Below are 23755 nucleotides of genomic sequence, written 5' to 3' on the forward strand. Positions count from 1 at the left end.
ACCTAAACCTCATCTTTGGTTTGGGAAATTTTGCATTTTTAATGTGTCTCAGAACATATAAAAACAGTTTTCCCTACATAGAATTGAGTCATTTATAATTTTAGCTAGTTGAAGTGAATGGAAGCATTATAGTACTCACTGGAGCTCTGGACAAAATGAAATAAGAACTCAAGAAATCTTTCATTTCAACTATTGAGAAATTATGGCCAAAAAGCATCAAAATCAGAACATGGAAAAGAGTTATACACTAAATACTATAAAACACTGATGAAAGAATCTAAAGAAGACACAAACAAATGTAGAAATATCTTGTGTTCATGGATTAGAAGAATTAATATTGGTAAAATATCCATACTAGCCAACGTGACATGCAGATTCACTGCAATCCCTGTATTTTAGAAAGAGTGTTTGGTTTTGTTTTTAAAATTTGGTTTTGTTTTTAATTTTTGTAGAAATAGAAAAATAGATCTGAAAATTTGCATGGAACCACTCAAGATCAAGAACAGCTAAAGCAATCTGGAGCAAGAAGCACAAAGCTGGAGTCATGGCACTTCTTGTTTCCAAATGATTTTACGACATTACAATAACAAAAACAGAATGGATCTGGCATAATAACAGACACACAGACTAATGGAACAGAATAGACAGTCCAGAAATCAATGCACATATATACAGTCAACTAATCTTTGACAAAGGTGCCAAGATAACAGAATGGGGGCAGGTAGTCTTTTAAATAAATGATGCTGGGAAAACTAGACATCCACAGCAAAAAAGTGAAACTGAATGCATTTCTAACACCATGCTCAACAGTCAACTCAAGATGCATTAAAGACTTAAATGTGAAACTTGAGACTATAAAAGTTCTAAAACAAAGCATAGGAGAAAAACAATGGTGTTGGTTTTTTTTGGGGGGGGCGGGGGGGTTGACACCAAAAACACAAGTAACAAAAGCAAAATAAATTAGCAGAACTACATTAGGCTAAAATGTGTGGCAAAGGAAATGATCAACAAAATTAAAAGACTTATGAAATCGGAGAGAATATTTACAAACCATATGTCTGAAAAGAGGTTAGCATCCAAAATCCATAAGGAACTCATGCAAATTAATAACAACATAACCTGATTAAAAAAATAGCCAGAGGACCACAATTAGACATTTTTCCAAAGAAAGCTTACAAATGGCAACCAGGTATATGAAAAGGTGGCAAATGTTACCAATTGTCAGCAAAATGCAAATTAAAACCACAATGAATTGTCACCTGTTAGGATGGCTATCATCCAAAGTCAAAGACAAGTGTTGGGAGTATATAGAAAAAAGAAAACCTGGTACACCATCAGCGGGAAAGTAATTGGTACAGTTATTACATAAACCAGTACAGAGGTTCCCCCAAACTTAAACTGTAACACCAAAAATTCCATTTCCAGGCCACAGGAAATAAAAGCACCCCGTGTAAGAGAGAGCAGTACTCCCATATCCATGGCAGTATTATTGACAACAGCCAAGGCAGGGAATCAACATGTGTCCATCAGTGGATGAATGCACAAAGAAAATATAATAGGTGTGTGTCATGATTCAGAGAGAAGCATATTATTTGGCCTTAAAAAAGAAAAAAAAACCTATAATTTGTTACAACACGGATGAACTTGGAGGATACTGTGCTAATTGAAATAAGCCAAAACACAGAAAGATAAGTACTGCATGACCTTATTTACATATGAAAAATTCATAGAAACAGTAAGTACAGATCTGAGAAAACAACACAACAAAAACTATGTAAGATGATGGATATGTTCAATTAATTTGATTTTGGTCATCATTTCACTGTGTGTGTGTGTGTGTGTGTACATAAACCATCATATTACACCAAGCACAGTGGCACATGCCTATAACCCAGGAGGCAGACACAGGAGGATTGCAAATTTGAGGACAGACTCAGCAACTTAGCAAGGAACTAAGCAACTTAGTGAGATCCTGCCTCAACATTAAAAAAAAAAAATTAAAAGGGCTGGGAATGTAACTCAGTGATAAAGCCCACCCCTGGATTCAATCACCAGTACTAATAAAAACAAAACTCACATTATATACCTTAAATATATATATAATTTTTGTCAACTATACTTTAAAAAAGCTGGATGTAAGTATCATAAATAAAACAATAAATCTTACATAAATGTATACATGCATCTTAAAGTGTGTCTAGAGCACACAAAGTCCAGCTACACTGTACCCTGAAAGAATATCCCCAGAACTCCCACTTTGTTCTATGTTCCAATCTAGATTTTTATAATGAGGGCTGACATGCAGCTGGTTTACACCAAGACAACTGTTGTTATTCTGATTTATTGGTTTCTATGTCATTTTGAATTCCATTCAACCTATGTCATTCATACTATGCATTTGTTGTAACAATGTTTATAACACTAGAGAAAATGAGCAGAGCTATATACAACTAAAGGCTGATCAATTAAACAGGAAAAAAGTTCATATCAAAGAAAACATTTATAATTAATAATGTAAAATACATGACATTAATAAGAAAGGTAAAATACATCATTGCCCAATTGATATAATATGGTACATATCATATTTAGGTTTTAAATTCAGTGGAAAAGGAAAAAATTGTGTTGTCTAAATTATCCATGAAAATCCGTTATATCTCCCATAAATAAGAATACGTAGAAATCTCCAGTTCTACAAGTACATTGAAGAGCACTGAGCTAGAGAAAGAAAAAAATGTTAGTAGACACCTGGCACATTCAAACCCTCTGCCTTTATGAGATTTTTGTTGTTTGTTTGTTTGTTTTGCGAGGGTTGAGGTGTACCAGGGATTGAACTCAGGGACAGTGAACCACTGAGCCACATCCCCAGCCCAATTTTGTATTTTATTAGATACAGGGTCTCACTGAGTTGTTTAGCACCTCACTTTTGCTGAGGCTGGCTTTGAATTCGCAAAAAATCCTCCTGTCTCAGCTTCCTACATGTGCCACTGCGCCCGGCAAGTCTCTTTCAGGAAATTGGTGGAAAATTCTGAAAGGTTCCAGTTTCTCTGTAATGTGATACCATTTTGTTTTGATACTATAGTTCTAAAAGTGACTGTGTCATGCCAGACTGGAACCAAACGCTTGCTCATTAGTGATTCCTGGATTTCAATACAAATACTGCCTAATCAAGTCATCCATGCCCTGTTTATTGAAAAGCCATATAAAAAATGTTGGTGACCCATTGTTGTGTCGTCCTTTGGCCCCAGTAAAGAGCTCTCACACTTTTCTCATTTTCCAGTGTCTCAAGGCCCCTCCCTTCCAGTGCTTCTCGGTGAGGTCAGATGTGTTGTGTTCTGAAATAAGAACCTAAGTTGAATGTTCCTAAAACAAGATTTCACAGCTGCGTTGCCAGAGCTGCTCTGAGGCGGAAGTTGTTCAAAGGAACACAATGATGCTGCACGTATTTCACACAGGCTCAAGTTCTGGAAAGAGGTACAGTTGCACCCTGGGATATCAGGCATGCCTTACCTGATCTATCACCATGCAGTTAGCATAGACTTCGTCACCCCCATTCAGCATGTCAGAAAGCCGGCCTGCTGCAAGGAAAGTTGGGGAGTGCTTGGATGTTTTGAGGGCATCAAAGGAGCGATCTAGAGGGAAATGAAAACAGGACAGATGAAGTCGGAGGAATTTACTTTAGAGTCAAGCTTTACCTTCCTTGGTCAAACCATAAGGAGAAAAAAATAGGAGTGCATTTTTTAAGATGGCATTTTGCTGTCTTCACATCTTAAGATCTACCCAAAAGTATGTTCTGTACTCAAATCTTCTCGGTTATCTAGAACCTTCTTGTAGAATGAATAGTTCTAGATAGCTAAATATTTGCCCACTTTAAGCACTATTGAAATCAATTAAATATTTGCCATCAATTTTTAGCAGATTAAATTCTAGTTGCCTTCATCAATGAAATGAAAGCATTGGACATATTCTTGTGCTTCTTGACAGGCTCAGGGCCAGTGACTGCCTACGAGTGCACACAGAGAACAAGGCCCAGCAGCTCTGGCTCTGGGCAGCCCAAGGGAGTGCAGAGTCTCTGATATAAAGTTTCCCTCCTGTTTCAGTTACAGAAATGTTTGTGCTTGCTTCCATGTCCCCAGATTTGCTCCAATTAGATGAGGTGGCTCAAAGTTGTGTCCCAGAGAGCTGAAACATTATCATATTTGTAGGGAACAAAGAATTGAAAGTGACAAAACATAGGAGATCCAAAAGGCCTTGTTTCCTGTGACTTTGGTTTATTTACAAAACTCAGAGATATTCACCAAATTTCTTCATCCATAAAAGTGGATTATTATCATGCTTTCCTCCTAGTAGGGTTATGAGGATGAAATGAGTTCAGACAGATGAAGCAGGTGACACAAAGTGCTCAATAAATATCATTTGTCACTACTATTACTGTCACTATCATAAATGTTGATTTTAAACCATGTTCAATGCAAGGTACAAGGTTATTAATACTAATTGCACTGTGTTGTACAAATAATAGGCTACTGATACCTGTAAATGGCATTAATAGGGTAGATTCAATGTTCCATCCTCAACAGTGGTCATTCTCATTCACATTCCAGTAAGTTTTCTTGAATGGGTACAAAGGGGCTGGTACTGCCAGTAAGCCATTAGAAATGGTGGAGCCCGTGGGAGTGGATCAGGAATTGTTTTAAAAAGATTAATAACTGTTAGACTGATATACAACAAGCAAAAAGAAAATCTACTCTTTCATGGGAAAGTCCTAGATGATATAAAAGTTACAAAGATATATGGATTATACAAATCAAATGGCTTGGCTTTGGATTCCAAATCCAAAACTACCTCTTTCCCACAGAACACCAAAGTGAGGTTTTATTAAGCCTTGAGAAAATAAACAAAGCAAAACAGTTTCTTCTTACGTCCATAATATAATATTTAATTAACTTAATTGAATAGCTAGGTATATAATATACAAAGTCCAAAAATAATTCACAAGTACAACCTTTATGATCAATTACATATGTTTTGATTCTGATTACACAAAAGAAAAGCAAGGTAGGTTCCAAAGGTTATAAATTACGAACTTGACAAAATGCTTCCAATGCATTCTGGAGTCAGAAAATACTTGCTCATTTGTCATTTTACAGAATGTTTTACAAACAACCATAAGTGATTCAACACGGCCCTCTGAAGTGTAATTAATCCAGCTTAACTGCTCTACGGTGTCATATTTTCACCAACTGTAAAACACCTGGTATTTCTGCCATCACATCTGAGGGACTGTTCATTCTCCTTTTTAATCACTGCCAAATTAAAATTTTGTTGATAACTAGACTGACCTAAGAACTAACAAGATATTGAACAAAACGATTCCAAGAAATGGATGGTTTTCATTTTTAAAAATACAGAATATAATGAAATATTACCCCAAATTGTATGGTGCATTAAATGCACTGCCAAGTGATGCAAAAGCCATGCTCTTAAGGAACAAAGAAAATGTAGTGTCCAAAAACTCTGATCACTTACTTCAGGGATGAATAGGAGCAGAAATTACTGCTGTTTTCATGTACATAGGTAAGAGATACTTGGAGATGCAATTTTCCTTCATAAACAAATCTATCTGCCCTGTGTGGCAGAGCAGAATCTATAAGAAGGTCATGTTCAAGCAGTAAAAGAAACTAAGAGGTGGCAGAATCTGGGTACTTTGTCCACGCTTGGGTCAAATCTATTTTCTGCATGATTGACTTGATTAAGGTTTAAGAAAATTTTATAATTTGTAACAAAGCCAGGTCTATAACATCTCAGCTGCAATTCTGAAATCTTGAAAAATCAAAACTTTTTCATCAGTTTCATTCAGAAACATATTTGGTGCTAAAATATGACCTGAGCTCAGGTGTAGTCTTTATTTACTCCACTTGGGATGAACGCTCACACATCTTGCCATGGAAATATTATCATGCTTGATGATGGGTTGCACCACCATCACTCATATCGCACACAATATACAAACATCTTGCCAAAAAGATCTGAAAATTCTCAATTTCCAACAAATCTTAGAACAACAATTCCCAAAATCTTGGTAATCCTCTACTATTACAGTTCAGATCTGAAATGTACCCACAAAGGCTCATGCATTAGGCAATGCAGTAATGTTCAGAGGTGAAAATATGGGATTATGAGAGTTGTAACCTCATCATTGGATTAATGTATTTGCTGAATTAATAACATGAATGGACTAACAAGAGGTAACTGTATGCAGGTGGGGTGTGGCTGGAGGAAGTAGATCATTGGGAGCATGGCTTTGGGGACTATATCTCCCTGGCTTCTCTCTCTCTCTCTCTCTCTCTCTCTCTCTCTCTCTCTCTCTCTCTCTCTCTCCCCCCTCCCCCTTCCCAGCTTCCACGAGGAACAGTTTTCTTCTGCCATGATGTTTCTGCAATGCAACTGGCCAACTGTGGACTGAATCCTCTGGAACCATGAGCCAAAATAAACCTTTCCTCCTTCAAGTTGTTTGTGTCGGGTAATTTGGTCACAGCATAACAAAAATCTGCATAACAAATCTACCAAATTCACAATTTTACCATAGCAAACCTGCTGGCAGCTGGAAGACTTCCAGCTGCCAGCACAAACCTATCACCTATATGATTCTGCTCTTCAGTACTTTTCTTCAGATTGACTTATCTTTATTCTTTAAATAAAATTATTTGAAAGAAATGCTTATCCCTACTATAAACAGAAAACCACTCTTCCTCTTCAAAAGTAGAATGGAATTCACATACTAAAATCAGTGAAAAGTAAATCAAGAAATTAAAGTCTGAACACCATTGCCTGCCTAAGCTGGGAATCTGAGAGGTCTGTTCTTTCTTGGTTATAGGGAAGTTCTGAAGGATTCAAGAAGTGTTCAAGATGCAGAAGTACTAAACTGTGATGTTCTCCTTCAATCACCAGAATGATCAAAAGAAAATTCCTGTCCCAGTACAGGATTTGATGTCAGGTAGTGCTAGATTGTTCATCTCCATGATAAATAGTTCCCAGAAGAGTTTACCCTACACTTTGAAAAACTAGCCTAGATGGAATCATCATCCTGTCTCTCAGGCAATGACTCTGATGTGGCAGTGAGTCCTGATTTGGGGGAGGAGGGACATGACTGTACATGATTATAATACAGCAGTGAGGAGGGAAAATCTCTACCTTCTCTCTACTTCTGTCACTCATAACCTGCAATGTGGATTTAGTTGGGTCACTTGCTGCAAATTAGCACAGCTAATTTTAATAAATTTGAACATCTCTCAGGAGTATCATCACTTGTACTTGTTAAGGGACACCTCAAGGTCACAGGATCCAGAAGACTGACAGACCAGAAAGTGACACAGGCTAATAGGACCATGATACCTTATCCACTCAACACAAGTCACTGCAAATAATTGGGTTTAAACGAGCAGAATGAGATTGTGAAAAGAAAAGGAGCCTTTAAGAGGACTTCCAAATAAACACGGATTACATCTATTCAAGTGGCTAATTGTTCTACTGTGTTTCAGACCAAAGGAAAAGTTATGGTGCTTTCCCTTAAAAAAAAAAAAAAAGATCTTTTTAAGGTTTTCAAGAAATATGACTTTATTGCTTCCATACGTAACTACTTTAGTAGTAAATTAAGCAGAAAACCATTGACCCCACCCTCCCCCAAAATGTCCTTCCAGTTCTTTTTCAATGAACACATAAAAATATTTTGCTATAAGAATGCCACGTATTTGTCTTAAATAAATGCTGTCATGTAAACCTATTTTTAGTAAAAAGTTAACTTTATAGTGTTGCTGATAGCATTAATTTCTAATATGCAGTAATCCCATATTTCAAAAACAGTCTAACAATAATTAAAGCTCAACTCCCATCCAAGCAACTACAGATTTTAAATTAGTGAAGGGTAGTGCATTACAGTAGTGAAGAACACGGGCTTTAAAGCCAGATTATTTGGGTTTAGTCTCCACCACCTATTAGCTGTGTGACCTTGAGCAAGTTACTTGGCCTCTGTGTCTCCATTTCCTGATCTGTAAAATAAGGACAATCATATATTTATCCCATAGGACTGTTGTGAGGATCAAATGAGCAAATATTTCAAGTGATTAGAATAGAACCTGATGCACAGTAAGCATTATGTAAATGCTTGTAATTATCGTACAAGTAAATGCGGTTGTGCAGTTTTGATTCTTTTAAAAAAAAAGTAATATTGTCCTTGGCGATCACTTTATATCTTTTAAAACAACTCAAGGCGACTGGAATGCGCCGAACATTCCATTTGCTACACCAAGAACATTTAAAAATGCTCTGACTTTTATTTCAGACCTAACTCATGTTAAGACATTTTGCAAAGTCTGTCGTCCTGGATAAGGCAACTGAAAAACATAAATGTGAAGAGAAAAGAAAAGCCTTCACCTGCCTGTATCCAGGATTTACCTCCAGTGACTCAAGGATGAGATCTCACAAAAGGGGAGGGATTATAACTGCAGCACAAAGACAAAAGTCAGATAACCTGAGCCAGCCTCTCCAGAACAAAGGGAGGATTTCAGGATCTAAGACGTTCTAACCAGGAGTGGACTGGGCCAGCGTCTCCCTGCAGGACAAACAGTGGCTGCTGGCCGGCCTGCAGCTCTCCCCCTCCCACTGCCACTTCGTAATGTGATCCTGGGAACTCTACAAGGGTTTGCCAGCACTTCACTTCTTTGGGGTGCTGGATGCTCTAGTGAGGGGACACGAGCAACGAGCAACGCTGAGCATGAACATGCTTCACCCAGAGGAAGAAGGGGAATGGGCTCCTGGAAGGGGGAAGGGGAGGTAGCTGCAGATGCCTCCTTCCCTCTGGCCCTTAGGACTACTCCAAATCTGGCAGGAAACAGTTAACAGCATAGTCCTCCCCCTCCCCCCCCCACACCTCTGCAACCTGATTGATGTCTGGTGAAATCCAGGTCTCCCTCCAGAAGCTCAGAGCCTGGTGGCTGCAGGTAACTGTGGCCTACTTGAAGGTTATGTAAGAGACCCACGCCCAGACATGATCAAACCCGGCCTGGGCAGCCTTCAGCAAACCTGCTGCTGGCCTGGTCTGGCCCACTCTGGGTGCCAAGCTCTCACCTGCCAAAGTCAGGTGAACGCCTCTCAACCCACAAATCTCTTCACCATGGCTGGGCAGATGGGTTTCACTCACTCACTTGCTCGCTCATTCTTTATGTTTTGTTTTGAACCTAGAACTTTCTGAGTGTGGCAGAAGGACCCCCATTTGGCAAAGGGTAAGCCTTCTGGGTTCATTCACTCTACTGAAACAGTGTCCATCGTGGTGCCTACTGTCTTCCTATGACAGAGCTCATCCTCAGTTCTGCCTCACCCTCTCTGACCTACCATGCCTCCCTTCCTGCCTTCAGCCTCCGGGACACCACTGTCCCTAGGTCCTTTCACCCATTGGCCTTTCTACAACTGGCTTTCCAGATTTAGGCAGGTCACATTGCTCTAGGGTCAATCCTCCAACCTCCCCTCTGTCCACTCATTTCCTGGGTCATCTGACAACAGGGCGTCCCGTGACATCATGTGGTGAGGACTCTCAGATCTTCATCTCCAGACCTCTCTCGAATGACAACTCTCTCCTCAACATCTCCCCCAAGTCTCCCGACAGCCATGCCCAGCATAACTGGTCCAAATCAGACAGGACTGTCCACTTCTCCCAGGTTTCCTTGCTTCTCCAGGACATGGTCCTGTGGCTTTCCTTGGACTTACCCTTGGCGTATCTCTTCCTTTCACAACTAAGATTCAGAATTAATCTTTTCTCATCACCTCCACTGCCACCCCAGGGCAAGCCACCACCATCTCCTTCCTAGATTACTGCAGGAGTGTCCCAGCTGGTCTCTCTGCTTCTAGTCTATGATCTTTCCTCCACAACACAGACACAGCAGTCCTTTTACAAAGGAAATTTCTTCCGATCTCATCCTGAGTAAAAGCCAGACTTTATTAGGACCTACTGTGCTTCACACACTGTGTCTCCTCCACCCCAACTCAACCTCCCTAAAGTCCTGCCCACTCCTGTATTCCACCTCACTGGCCTCTGTGCTGTCCTGTGCCTCAGGCCATTTGCACTTGCCACTCCCCTCTACCAGCACTGCTCTTCCCCTGGATATCTGGATACCCCGCTTTCTTAAGGTTTCTGTTCAAATGTTGTCATATCAAAGAGGCATCATGTAAATGACCAGTATATAATAAAATGATAACCCTCTAAGCTCTGCTTTATTTCTCCTACACCACTAACGATCACCTAGCACATTACACTTTTATCATATATTGTCCATTTTCTTCCATCAGAATGGAAGTCCCTTCAGAACAATAGCTTTGAATGTTTTCTATACTATATTTCCAGTGCCTTATAACCATGCAGGATACAAGTAGATATTCAACAAATACTCACAGAAGAAATGAATAATTTCTTCTTAGAAAAGAACAGACATTTGTACAACTAAGGTACAACTAAGAGATGTTCTCCCTGGTCTGTAATGTTTTCTCAGATTCTGGAGGTTTCCTTGGGCTTTGCCCAGCTGGTCTTGCTCTACTCCAGGATGTGAGGGAGTGGCACTTTTTATGTTATTCATTTATTCATTCTTCTTTTTTCATATTTACTGAGAGTCTACTGATTGCCAGCCCAGGATGCTCATCCCCCACTGATGACTCTTAAAAACATCCTCAAAGCACATCCCTGTGTATTCCCAGGAGGTCCCAGGAGGTCCTGAGGTAGAGCGTATTCCTCTACATGGCCAGGAGGCTCTCCTTCTCCTGTGAGTCTTCCTTTTGCTGCTTCTGCATTTTCCCCTCTGTCAGCTGCCACACTCTGGTGGTGAGATTTCCTTGGCTCCTCCTGGTGGGGGAATAGGCTACTTTCTGGTTGGGTCTGATGCAGAAACAGATGGCACAGAACAACGTGTATCCCACCAACTTCCTGTACCCTGTGCTATGCACAGCCCAAGAATATCACTGTCCAATCGCTTTCTTTAAAATATCATATAGGTACCCTCTTACCAGAGGAAAAATGGGACAAATAGATTTGCAAAATAAAGGCACTGGGGAAGAGATGGGAAAACGCACGTTCAAAGAGAGAAAGTAGGAGCAAGATACGAGATACCACAAGAGTCGGAATGTATCGAACACCTGTCCCATCGGGGACAACTGTGCCAGATGCCACTACTATTATAGCTCACATAAATGTGCTTTTAATGAACTAGGCACTTAAAACTTACATGTATTAACTCATTGGATCCTCAAAACAACCCTTTGAAGCTGTACTGTTTATTACTTCATTGCACAGATAAGGAAACTTGGGGCCCTTTAAGTACTTTCTCAAGGTCATACACAAATATGGCAGCTCTACAGAGGTACTCCCCAAGGAGGGTCTGAGTACAGAGTTTAATAATTGGGATTTCTGTGTATCATATTTCGAAACAAAGAAAATGGAATTCGAGCAATGTCTGGTATTTTCTCATTAAGAAGCTTCGTTAATGTGTTACAGTATGATTTGTACCTAGGTGTGTCTGCCTACTTCCTGGGCCTGTGGTATTATTCACCCTAGTCACTTGCTGCCAGATATGACAGCATGAATCCTGCTGAGAAAGTATTCACAAAACAGTAACTATATAATTTTGTTTTGTTTAATGACAGTGCATTCAAAGTACTGAGGAGAAAAGACTGGAATGATAAACTAAGAAGTCAGGTAATCTGGTGGCCTTTATATCCAACATTTTATGATCTACCATTCCTAGACTTTAAAAAAAATCCAGAAAAAAAATCATCTTCCCATCTAAAATAAGGTAATGAAAAGCAAATCATATTTTCAAAATGTGCTTTCTGTGTCAGAGAACAGCTATGAGGCTGGGGTTGTGGCTCAGTGGTAAAGCACTTGCCTGGCATGTGTGAGGCACTGGGTTCAATCCCCAGCACCATATCAAAAAATAAAGGTTAAAAAAAAAGAACAGTAATGTAATTTCATGCCAAATAGTAGGTTATGAGTAAGTCAACTAAAGCAGAGAACATACGTGTACATGTATTAACTGGAAATGTCCTCCCTGTGAGTACACAGCATTGTTTTGAACCACCAGCCAACCGCATTCTCCATAACCAGATAAGTATTTTCATATTCATTTTGTAGGCAAGAAAGTTTAGGCTCAGGGAAAGTGAGTTACCTGCCCAGGGTATAAAGGATTGAACCAGGACAGAAGCCCAATGCTAACAGAGACCAACCCCATCCTTGGTCACTGCGGTACACTGTCTCCCAGACTCTCCAATTTAAAGGGGCCTTTCTCAAGTTTTGAAATGTACAGAAAGCAGACTCTTCTCATGGTCTTAGTGTGATCCGGAAGAAAACTCCCAGCCTCACAATGAAAGTGAACATTTCCAGAAGCAAACTGCAGTTTATCTCCTTGACTATTCCTCTTCTAAGGTTCTCTTAAGATTTTCCCAGTATTAATCTTGGCCTGGAAAATCTCTTGGCCTCACTCTTCTGAGTTAGACCTGAGGTTACAGAGAGGAACCATCCAAATTCCAAAATTATCCTTAGCCCAGGAATTTCCTGTGGGTCACATTAAGCTGAAGTCACCCTGTAGGTTTTAGTTTACACCAAGAGGTGTCTAGGAGAACCCAGGAGTCTCTGTCCACCAAACTAGAGAGTCTCTAACATCCATCCAAATGCCTGGTGCTCCCTCTTACTTCTTCTTCCTGGGATCCTATTAAATTAAATAAATAAAAGCAAGCCCTGGGAGGAGGTCAGGCCTCTCAGAGAAGTCCCGTTAACAGCAGTGATGACTGATAACAGAAGCCAATGGATTCCAGAGGCAAGAATGGTTTGTTTCTCCAGCAGAGTTGGAACAGATGTTTAAAATCCCCTTCTCAATAACAACTACAACTTTGTTCTCTAAAATCAAGCTCTAAATAAAAGTCCTATTCTGGTGTTTTGAAAGACCTAAGTATCAAATTTTTTAAAGAAGAAAGCAAGACTTTTCCATCGCAATTACACGGTAGGCACAGAGGGAAGGTGAATGGGGAAAGAAAACAGTCCTCGGAGAGCAACATGATTTCCCCCAAATCCTTCCAAGTCCCCATTCCTGATTACAGTAGTACAAAGTAGCCTTCAAGAGTACCTACGTTTATATTTAAGAAAGGACTCTTAGGTGCGTTAATGACTTGTGTCTGCCCTTGCTTCTTCCAAGCAATCAGGTAGATATTCAGTCCTGTGTAGTGTGTGGATTTGGTGTGATCATATTTAACCAGAAGTTCTTTTCCTTCTTGATGCAATTCTCCAAGGCCTAAAGCAAATTAGTCTACATAAAGGAAAAACTCAGCAAGCGGAGAGGGGTGGAAACTAACACATTATACTAATACCAGGAGAGAACCAAAGGCCCTCGGAGAGCAAGACCATTTCAAGTCCCTCCAAAAAATGTAAACAAATTGATGAGGAAGATGTCCCCATATGTCATCATCACAAGGAAATCGATGAATAATTCAAATCTTGCATAATTTATGGAAAGATGCTGGTACCCAATAATGACTTTATTTATTTTAAAAATCATAAGGAAATTTCATTATCCAGTACTCTTCTCTAGAGCCATATGTGTTTTTGTTCCTCCTAAATATCCTCAAAAGTAATTGAGTTCTACTATACACAAGGAACTGTGCTGGCAAAAATGAAGAATTGTCCTTGGAAATATAAATTATTTCACTTATTGTTTTGTGTCTTCGATAAGAACATTTTGAATGATGACTGTCAAGTACTACCTGGCATTCCTCTAAATTGTACTAGGTTTGTTCTGGTTGATAAATTCCACTGAATCCCTGAATCCTGTTTCGTTATCCTGAGCAACTCTGGGGCACCTCTTGGTAAGAGAGAGAGTTGGATATGGGATTTGTTAGAATTCATAATGAGGGGTTTCCATTGTCATGGATGGTGGCTGGGAGCAGTATGAGATAGGATGGGGGTCACTTTGCAAAGGGGTAGGCATTTCCTGTTTCCATCTGGAGCTCTGAAGGAGATGACCTCACAGGCTACCCTATTCCATTATGACAACAGCCACACCATGCACACCGGATAGGAGAGCAAGGTCAAATAGCAAGACCAGGTTCCCCTCCCTTGGCTTCTCTCAGTTGCCCAAGTGTTGAAAATGGATTCCCTAAAGTCCCAAAGGCCTTGGAGAGAAGAAAGTAGTGGCTGAGTTGAGTACCCAAGCCCAACAGGGGGTCTACCATAGTGCAAAGAAAGAGAACTTATAGCAGATATTTCTGGAAGAAGCATCTGGGCCAGTGGCCAGGGGCCAAGATTCCAATGTTCTGGAGTATAAAACCAGGATGAGGCCAAAAGGAGGCTAAGTCAGAGTGAAGTCAGAAGGAGAATCACCAGGTCCTCACCAACACCAGTGGGAGGATCCTAACCACAGATCTTGGTCACAAATGCCAGGGCAGCCAGCAACAATGTGGTCATACCTTGGGGAAGAGCCCAGGCCAGTCAGTCTGCAGCAGTGCCTAGAAGGACCCAGAAAACAATGTTTCGATCAGGGATTGGGCCCCCTTCCACTGCCTACTGCCCTCTACCCTCACCAAGAAATCACATTTGATACCCACTTGGCAAGGAAGAGGATAGAGAGAAGAAATCTGAGATGCTTAAAAACACTAAGTGGTAACCAAAAATGACTGCTTACATTATTCATCAGACCAGGTTTTCTGTATAAATATTTATATAAATACATCTATATAAATAAAGTAAAACATACTCTTTACCCTTCCCATCCCACTGTCTACAGGGCAGGACTTCATGAAAATAAGATAGATTGTTGACAAAATAAACCATATCTGGGTATAGTATGGGTCAATATTTTTAAAAAATATTGAAATATAATTGTAACATTTACTGCCTGCCTTCTGTGATCCAGGCACTGGAGATGTGGAAACAAGTGGGCCAGCCTCCACTTTTAAGGAACTCAGTCTCTTAAGGTATAGAGTTAAATAATAGCTGTGATACCAATGAGAAGGGATATCCTAAAATATACACTAGGCAGAGTGGCACGAAGGGTACAATGTTGACCTCTGAGAGAATTCAGGAGACCTTCTAAATGAAGGACCCTCAATCGACATCCTAAAGGACAATTTGAGGATTTCTAGTTGGAAGTGGGAGAAACATCTAAATTTGCTAAAACAAAAATAAAAAAAAGGAAGAAAGATATTTCTTTTTTTTTATTTTTAATTTTTTATTGTGGGTTGTTCAAAACATTACAAATTTCTTGACATATCATATTCCACACTTTGATTCAAGTGGGTTATGAACTCCCACCTTCACCCCATACACAGATTGCAGAATCACATCAGTTACACATCCATTGATTTACGTATTGCCATACTAGTGTCTGTTGTGCTCCGCTGCCTTTCCCATCCTCCACCCTCCCCCCTCCCCACCTCTCCCCTCCCCTCCCCTCCTCTCTCTCTACCTCCTCCACTGTATAACCCTGAGGGTCTCCTTCCATTACCATGCAATTTCCCTTCTCTCTCCCTTTCCCTCCCACCTCTCATCCCTGTTAAATGTTAATCTTCTTCTCCTGCTCTTCGTCCCTACTCTGATCTTAGTTACTCTCCTTATATCAAAGAAGACATTTGGCATTTGTTTTTTAGGGATTGGCTAGCTTCACTTAGCATAATCTGCTCTAATGCCATCCATTTCCCTGTAAATTCTATGATTTTGTCATTTTTTAATGCAGAGTAATACTCCATTGTGTATAAATGCCACATTTTTTTTATCCGTTCGTCTATTGAAGGGCATCTAGGTTGGTTCCACAGTCTTGCTATTGTGAACTGTGCTGCTATGAACATCGATGTAGCAGTGTCCCTGTAGCATGCTCTTTTTAGGTCTTTAGGGAATAGACCAAGAAGGGGAATAGCTGGGTCAAATGGTGGCTCCATTCCCAGCTTTCCAAGAAATCTCCATACTGCTTTCCAAATTGGCTGCACCAATCTGCAGTCCCACCAGCAATGTACAAGTGTACCCTTTTCCCCACATCCTCGCCGGCACTTGTTGTTGTTTGACTTCCTAATGGCTGCCAATCTTACTGGAGTGAGATGGTATCTTAGGGTGGTTTTGATTTGCATTTCTCTGACAGCTAGAGATGGTGAGCATTTTTTCATGTACTTGTTGATTGACTGTATGTCCTCCTCTGAGAAGTGTCTGTTCAGGTCCTTGGCCCATTTGTTGATTGGGTTGTTTGTTCTCTTATTGTCTAATTTTTTGAGTTCTTTGTATACTCTGGATATTAGGGCTCTATCTGAAGTGTGAGGAGTAAAGATTTGTTCCCAGGGTGTAGGCTCCCTATTTACCTCTCTTATTGTTTCTTTTGCTGAGAAAAAACTTTTTAGTTTGAGTAAGTCCCATTTGTTGATTCTAGTTATTAACTTTTGTGCTATGGGTGTCCTATTGAGGAATTTGGAGCCCGACCCCACCGACTGTAGATCGTAGCCAACTTTTTCTTCCATCAGACGGCGCGTCAAGAAAGATATTTCTTGAAGGTATATGATGGATACTCACAGAACTGAATGAACTTGACATCCAAGGGCTAAGAATTGGAACCTGGGCAGCCACCAGAGCCTCAGAGACTAGATCAGGAGCCTGGAAGCCACCCATCTGTTTCTCTTTGTTCATTCACATATTTCTTCCAAGAACAGACTATTTTCTTCCAGTTAATGACTCCTACTCCAATCCTTCTGCAATTGCCATTCAAGAGGAAAGATATATGCCTCCAAACTTGAATTGGAAAAGTCCCAAGGAAGGATTCTGATTGGCCATTTGGGCCATGTGTGACTCCCAGGCTAATCACTGGGGCCAGGCGGGAAGAGTGTTATGATTGGTCCATTCTGGATAGTATGCCCATCCCACTGCACTCAGGAAGGCAAGGCCACATGAAATAGTGGCAGCATCATTTGGACCTGTGACCAGAGCAATGGAAGAGACACCCCATAAAGAATGTGCTTGTTGTTCACAAGGAGAAGGACACTAAGCAGACCAAAGTAACTGTCCAGGCCCAGGCAACATGTGGCATCACACTACATTTCCATGTCCTCATGAATCAGCAGTCCAAACGACCAGGCTATTTTCCTTCAATGTGATACAGTTTACATATGCCTGACTGCCCATTTGCTTAGAGGGACCATCCTACCTGTTAAAAGCCCACCAGGTCACCACAGGTTAATAAATTGACACCCCTTTCGCGATGCCTTCCATCTCAAACTGGTCTCTCCACCTTGAAATTCAACAGAAATTTTTCCTAATCTCTCCTATGGAACTTAATCATTGTCTAGCCTATGTAATCAACATTTCTAAATAGGAAACTTTGTCCTTCCCCAAAATGAAGAATGGGAGAGAGAAGTCCCCTGAACATGAGGACGATACACTGTAGTACTGTCTCCTTTCCCTGAAGGGATTAATGGAGAAGATACCTTGACCAAGAATTTGATCTGGCCAGAAACAAAAAGGGTGGCGGGGCGGGGATCATTTTAAAAAAATTTTGGTAAAGTATTTGTTTAACTAATGGGAATCACGAGGGATACATGGCTGTGTTGTAGGGCAAAGGGCTCTCGATGGGTCTCTTCTCTGCTGACAAACTGGGTCACCTAGGCAGAGTCTGGAACTGAAACAGCTCTGTATGAGGTTCAACTTTATCTTCATTGAGAGCCAAAGAAATCTTAGCAGGTTATGTCACCTTTACGAAAATGTCTCTCTTCCTTAATGAGGTTTTCTATAATGACTCATTCCTTCTATGGCATTCAGGAACTCCTCTGGGGAATTTCTGGGTTGGGGACACACACACACACACACACACACACACACACGGTTACACACCTGTGTGCATGTGTGTAGTCAATGAAACTTCAGGAAAAGGGAGAAAGGGAAAGAGGAAAACAACAAGTAAGCCCATGAGATTAAAAATAACTCACCTTTAAAAATAATCATTAAAATTCTTGAAACATCATTAGACCTCTAAATATTTACTGTATTGAGGGTTATTTTTTCAGATTAGGTACCTGCCTTCCAAACACTAAATGAGCTAATAAAAAAAAAGTAAATAAATAAAAAGCCCAAACAAGCCAAGTCTGAAGAAGGAGGATCACTTGAGCCAGGAGTTCAAGATCAGCCTGGGTAACACAGAGAAACCATAACAGTGGCCTCAGGCTCCTCACCTCCATTCCCAGCACACTCAACCTGACTGCAACCTTATCTGTCTTGGACAAACTGGGGACTTCTAGGTTCTGGAAAGGACTCTCGCCCCCCTCTTTTCTCAATTCATCCCGCCTTCAGGCCTCTGTCCATTAGTGATGTAAGTAGCACATCTGTGTGTAGGGGGAGGTCTCCTGGCTCATAACCAGCCCTCGCATCTTGCTCCCCTAGAGTTTCCTCTGCCACCTCTCTTCCTAGTAAAAGATTCACAAAGATGAAGAACTATGACAGTGAGACATAGTGACACCTTTGGACCCCAAGGTGGCAGCTCATTGAGCTTCACCATCCCTTGTCTCTATTAAGTGATGGCAAAACATACTGGGAAGATCAAAACCTCTTAAGTCCAGTGCCCTGGTTCTAGGCCTGGTTCTGCTACTTATTGGCTGTAACATGGAGTAACTCATTTCTCTTTTCTGAGCCACAGAGACCCAACCTATAAATGAAGGAAGGTCACAATCACATCTAACATGCAGGTCTTTTACAAGATAAGACATGCAAAAAACACTTGGTTCATATGTCATTCTTTCATTCATTTTCCTTCCTTATTCTGCTATTCCTTGTTCTCTGCATTTCCTGGTATGGCCTTGGGAATAACTTTAAAATTCTCAATATTAGTCCATTTTATGTTGCTATAGCAAAATATATGAGGTTAGACAATTTAGAAAGAAAAAAGTTTATTTAGCTCATAGTTTCGAAGGCTTAAGATCCAAAGAGCATAGCACCAGCTCTGGAAGGCCCCCCTGGCTTTGTCAGATCATGGAAATGGATGTCATGGCAGACATGTGTGGAAGAAGGAGAAATCCTCAGAAGACAAGAAGACAGAGAGCAGCAAGGAGCCAGTCTTGCTCTTTTATGTAAGCCTTCTCTAGAGAACTATCTAGCCCCCACAGGAACTAGTCAATGCCCTTCAAGGGCAGTGCCTCCAATGACCTAATGACTTGCCATCAGGCCCACCTCTTAATAGTACCACACTGGGGACCAAACTTCCAACACGTGAGCCCTTGGGGGACACACACCATATTCAAATATGACACACATCATATTTTATAGATGAAGAAACTCTCAAAGCCTCAGTTTCTTCATCTATAAAACAGATAATATCTATATTACAGAGTTATTTTCCCAAGCAGACATCATTAAATATCAAAGACGGGTATAGCTCAGTAAAAAGTAGTTGTTGTGATTAATAAAGTGTCACACAATAGTAGTTATCTTGGCTATGACTACAGAAAATTAGTGTCACCTATGCTTCCCAAGAGGTTCACAATTTCTGATATGCATGGCCTCTGTAGGCAGCTGTGGACTGGATTTGTACCCGCAAAAAGGAAAAAAGGGAGGAAAGCACTTCTTCATACTTTACATCATTCAAGAGGCATATGAGCTGGAGCCGCAGAGAGTGGGAGAGGTTGCCTAAGTGAACAGAAGACACCAAGAAAAGAACATGTCAACATTTCCGAGGGCCTGATGGCTTATGCTAAAATATGCATTTTAAAGATTGAATGATAATTATCAGAGCCTTCAGTGAGGTCCAATTCCTCTATTTTTAAATCTTTGATTAATAACATTAATAAACATATTTTTGCTCGAATCTCCTATTAAACCGAGAAAACAAAAATCCAGGCATTCCTGGAGCCCTTGAAGCGGAACGGTTGTGGATTCTGGCCCACTCCAATCATTAACCACTGGGCTCCCAGAACAGCCTGTCCTGGGGCTGCCCACAGAATGACCCAGGGCACCTCCTAAGAACCCCAGGAGAACTTTTTGGACACATCAGCTTTTGCAGCTTTCACTGCCACCCTTGAGATGCCAGGCACTTCCAGACAACCTGCTTCTAAGCTGCATCATTTTAAGATGAAAAAGTACCAGCTACATTTTTTTTAGTGAAAATATGGTTTGTTGGGTTTTCCTCTTATTACCAAATCCTCGGTCTACATTTTCACATCACTCTCTAAACAAACCAATAATGTGACTGTGTCTGTGTATCCATCAAAAAACAGAAAACAAGGAAGGGAGGGGGTGTCAGAGCAAAGGGAGTACTAACAAGGAGAGCCAGGACAAGGTACGAATAGTAAGAGGGGAAAAAAAAAAGAGCATATTTCTGATCAAATACAAGAAGGTTTGTCAATGGGACAGAAACTCCAAGACCTCAAATCATCCTTCATGATTTCTCAAGTGACTGGTGCCTATTTCTAAGAGTGCTATTGGTGCTCATAGGAAAGGAAGGAGAAAATGAGGATGAAGTTCAAGCCACCTTACTTTTGAAGACTGACAAAAATATTTGCATCCGCCTGTAAGAGTCAAGAGAGCACAGTTCTTCATAAACTGGCCATTGAACTGGAAAAACAGATTTTGGGGGTGTTTCTGCCTGGGTTCTGGGAAATGTGGAATACAGTCCCAACACAAAGACCCCTGGAAGCAGGGATAACATCTACCAGAGTCAGCACTTCACACCACCCCCTAAGACAGGTTTGCCATTCTGGAAGTGCATTTTGAACAAATGGATAATTCCATCCATTCACCTCTTTCAACAGCCCTGATGTCCTCATCGGGAAAAAGAAGTGGTTGAGACAGGTTGTCTCTATGGCCCTTTTGGCTCTAAGAGTTTACGGTTCTGGGACTCTGTCCAGCTGACGTAAAAGAGGCCAATCCCTCTCTTCACAACTAGGCCACCATCATTTAATAAAGACAGGAAGGGTGATACACAGCCTAACAATCCCCAACTCTCAGCTACCAATCTACCTTATTTTCACTTGTCTTCTGTATACTAGTGGCAAAGAGTTAATAATTTTCATATCTGAGATACCTGCTTTCACTTGAATCAGGATTAATTTATACATAGCTATGCTATGACTTTCTGTTATAGTTCAAACTGGCCATGCTCCAAGCCTGGATTTAAAGCAAGAGCATGATTAATCCATTCCCTAGGCTCTTCCTGGCCCCCAATCATGAAGTTTCATCCCTCCAGGTTGTTTGGATGCCTGGACCCCCCAACAACATAGGCATCCAATAAGCCAGGTGGACAACCAAATTACAAAAATCAATAAAGCATATCATACCCCACAACCAGGCAAGACTTGGCACCAGGGATGTAGTAGTCTCACATGTGGTTCCTGTCCTCGAGAAGCTTTCGATGCGCCACAACTCACATGATACTCTCTGAAATATTAGGGCCTTAGTGTATCTCTCCTCTCAGAAATAAGTTAAAACCTTTAAAAAAATTACTACTTAGAGCCAATAAAAAATGAAAAAAAATTACTATTTGGAAGTAATTTCAAATTTGAAAAGCTAAAAAAAAAAATGCACAAAGAAAACCAAACACTCTCTACCCAGACTTACCCCTTGTTAACATTTTACTTCATCTCCTATTGTGTACCAGCTTGCTTTTTACAAGGACAGGACAGCTTTCTTGTGGGTTTATTTCTCCCAGAATCATTTGTGGTAACTTGCACGCATCATGCCCCTTTGATCTGATCATATCCCCTAAAGATTTATAGGCTTTCAAGTTGAATTTTTTTAAATCCCTTTTTTAGAATATCTATAAGATCAATACAAGAATATAAAATAGAAAAAAAAAAACCTCTTAGGTACAAAAGTTGATTTTTAAAACAGGATAACAAAAAATAAATAAATAAAGAGTTTTTTGAATACAAACTATTAAGGTCTCTAATGATAGCATTTCCAGGACAGCAGCAGAACGGCATGGGAAACTCCAAACACCTATCACCCCTGGACAGTCAACTCATCTCGTTCCTTGGCCTTTGTCTCAGTGGAACAGCAAACGAGAATGCAAACGCCTCCATTTTAGTTTAGAAGGGAGGAAGAAGACCCTTGAAGCTACCCAGTGTACTGATGTCTGCAAGAGTCCATCCTCCTCTGGGAATAGCATGGGGCAACCTGTCCCTACAGAATAGAGTCTAGAACTAGTTAGCTCCCAAAGGCCAGTGCTGCAGGGACAACCTGCTTTCAAGACACATCTCTTCTGCTCATAAGTTCATGAAAATATTCCTTTTCTCCTTGAGTTAAAACGTAACCACACAATTTCCTGCACAGGACAAAAGATAGGAAGGTTACTCACTATTTTTTTTTTTTAAGCCTCAGAAGGCAAAAATTTCCACCTATGACTCCCAGCCAAGGATAGTGGAGCAGTTACTCAGGTCCCTCCACTGTGGACCAATACCAACTTGCCCAAGGCCCATGTTACTCAGTCGTGGCAAGTAAAAAGGAATAAACCAGGTAAGCCCATTCCATTATTCATCACCCAGCAGATAAATCACTCTTTTTCCTTTGGCAGTAAATGATTTTGCTTACTTGGTACTATTTTTAATAAACCTATTGTATATGGCTAAATTCCATGGAGATAAACATATAAAAATAATTTCCTTATTGAAATTATTTTTGCCAAATCCCTTCCTTATTTATAACATCTAAAAATCAATAAATTAGCATTTTTAGTCACACATTTTTTTAAGTTAAAACACTCCTGAAAACTAAAATAAGTAAGAAAAAGCATGCATAGTTCTTTAATTTTTTTTAAGTTAACACACACCTGAAAACTAAAATAAATAAGTAAAAGCCCATTCATAGTTTCTTTTCAAATCTCACAAAAGCTAGACATGCTTAAATCAACATGACTCTTTACTGTCAAGGTAACTCCAAGGTAATTCTGATTATATGACTCCAAAACATTTACCTTGCACTAATCTTCCTTTTAAGGGTCGGGGGGAGGCGATTATGCACGGATAATAATACAAAGGTAGATTTAAAGTGAAAGGAAGATAAGGGGGAAAGAGTAGGTTTACCTCCGAAGTCTAAATGTACAGTATCTCTACAGCAAGAGTTTTAGAAGGACGTGTATAAACATGAACTTCATCAGAAAACAGGGTGGCAAAGAAATGAGGAAAAGAAAGGTAAGAATATGAAGATGTCCAGCTTGGCTGGGGGAAAAAACAAAAGATCCTGCGTTCTACCTTGTTTGGATGCCCTTCGCCGAATCTTCATTTTGGGGAAGGAAGGCCAGGAGTAGTTAAAAGGTGAGTCCGAGTCAGAATCCATGTTTTTGTTTTGGTGAAATGAACAGACTCAGGAAGAGCTCGTGCCAGCCAGGAGGCAAGCCTCCCCAGTGATGTCAAAGGAAGGAATGAGACTGGATGAAACAGCTCCCAAACGCAGGGAGGGAGAGGCAATAAATGTTTTGCTTCCCTCAGGCGTTCAGGCATGTAGACCAACAAGGAGGCTGTAAATATTAAAGCCAAACTAGGAAAGTGAAAGGGGGAGAGGCGGGGGGACCAAGAGTCTCGCTGATACTTCACAGTCCAGTTATTCAAAAGGTCATTGGGAGCAAATGAATCATTAACTCCCCTCTTCTTGTTGCTGGAAATGGAAATGCAGAAGGAAGGTAAGCAGGGGTTGAAAGAGCCGCCTGGGATTCAAGAAAAGCCTCCAAATACAGCTGCTTGTTTTGCTAGGGAGCTAGAGTATCATTTCTCG

At 40.5% G+C, this 23755-nt stretch overlaps 1 protein-coding gene across 4 annotated transcripts in view; it reads right to left on the reverse strand.

The window, feature by feature from the left end:
- The window catches only part of Arhgef28 (Rho guanine nucleotide exchange factor 28), a 299305-nt gene that overhangs the window by 102162 nt on the left and 173388 nt on the right, over positions 1 to 23755 (reverse strand). For 3 of the 4 annotated variants that reach the window (XM_058574125.1, XM_046427126.2, XM_046427118.2), the window contains exon 10: positions 3511 to 3632. In XM_058574125.1, the coding sequence (XP_058430108.1) occupies positions 3511 to 3632 (122 nt within the window). Of the gene's footprint in view, positions 1 to 3510; positions 3633 to 23235; positions 23480 to 23755 lie in introns of those variants that run through there. The other variant, XM_046427135.2, reaches the window with a different exon arrangement.

The sequence above is a fragment of the Marmota monax genome, unplaced genomic scaffold, assembly GCF_021218885.2.
Source record: "Marmota monax isolate L192 unplaced genomic scaffold, Marmota_monax_Labrador192_F-V1.1 WCK01_AAM20220418_F8-fsc00018, whole genome shotgun sequence".
NCBI lineage: Eukaryota > Metazoa > Chordata > Mammalia > Rodentia > Sciuridae > Marmota > Marmota monax.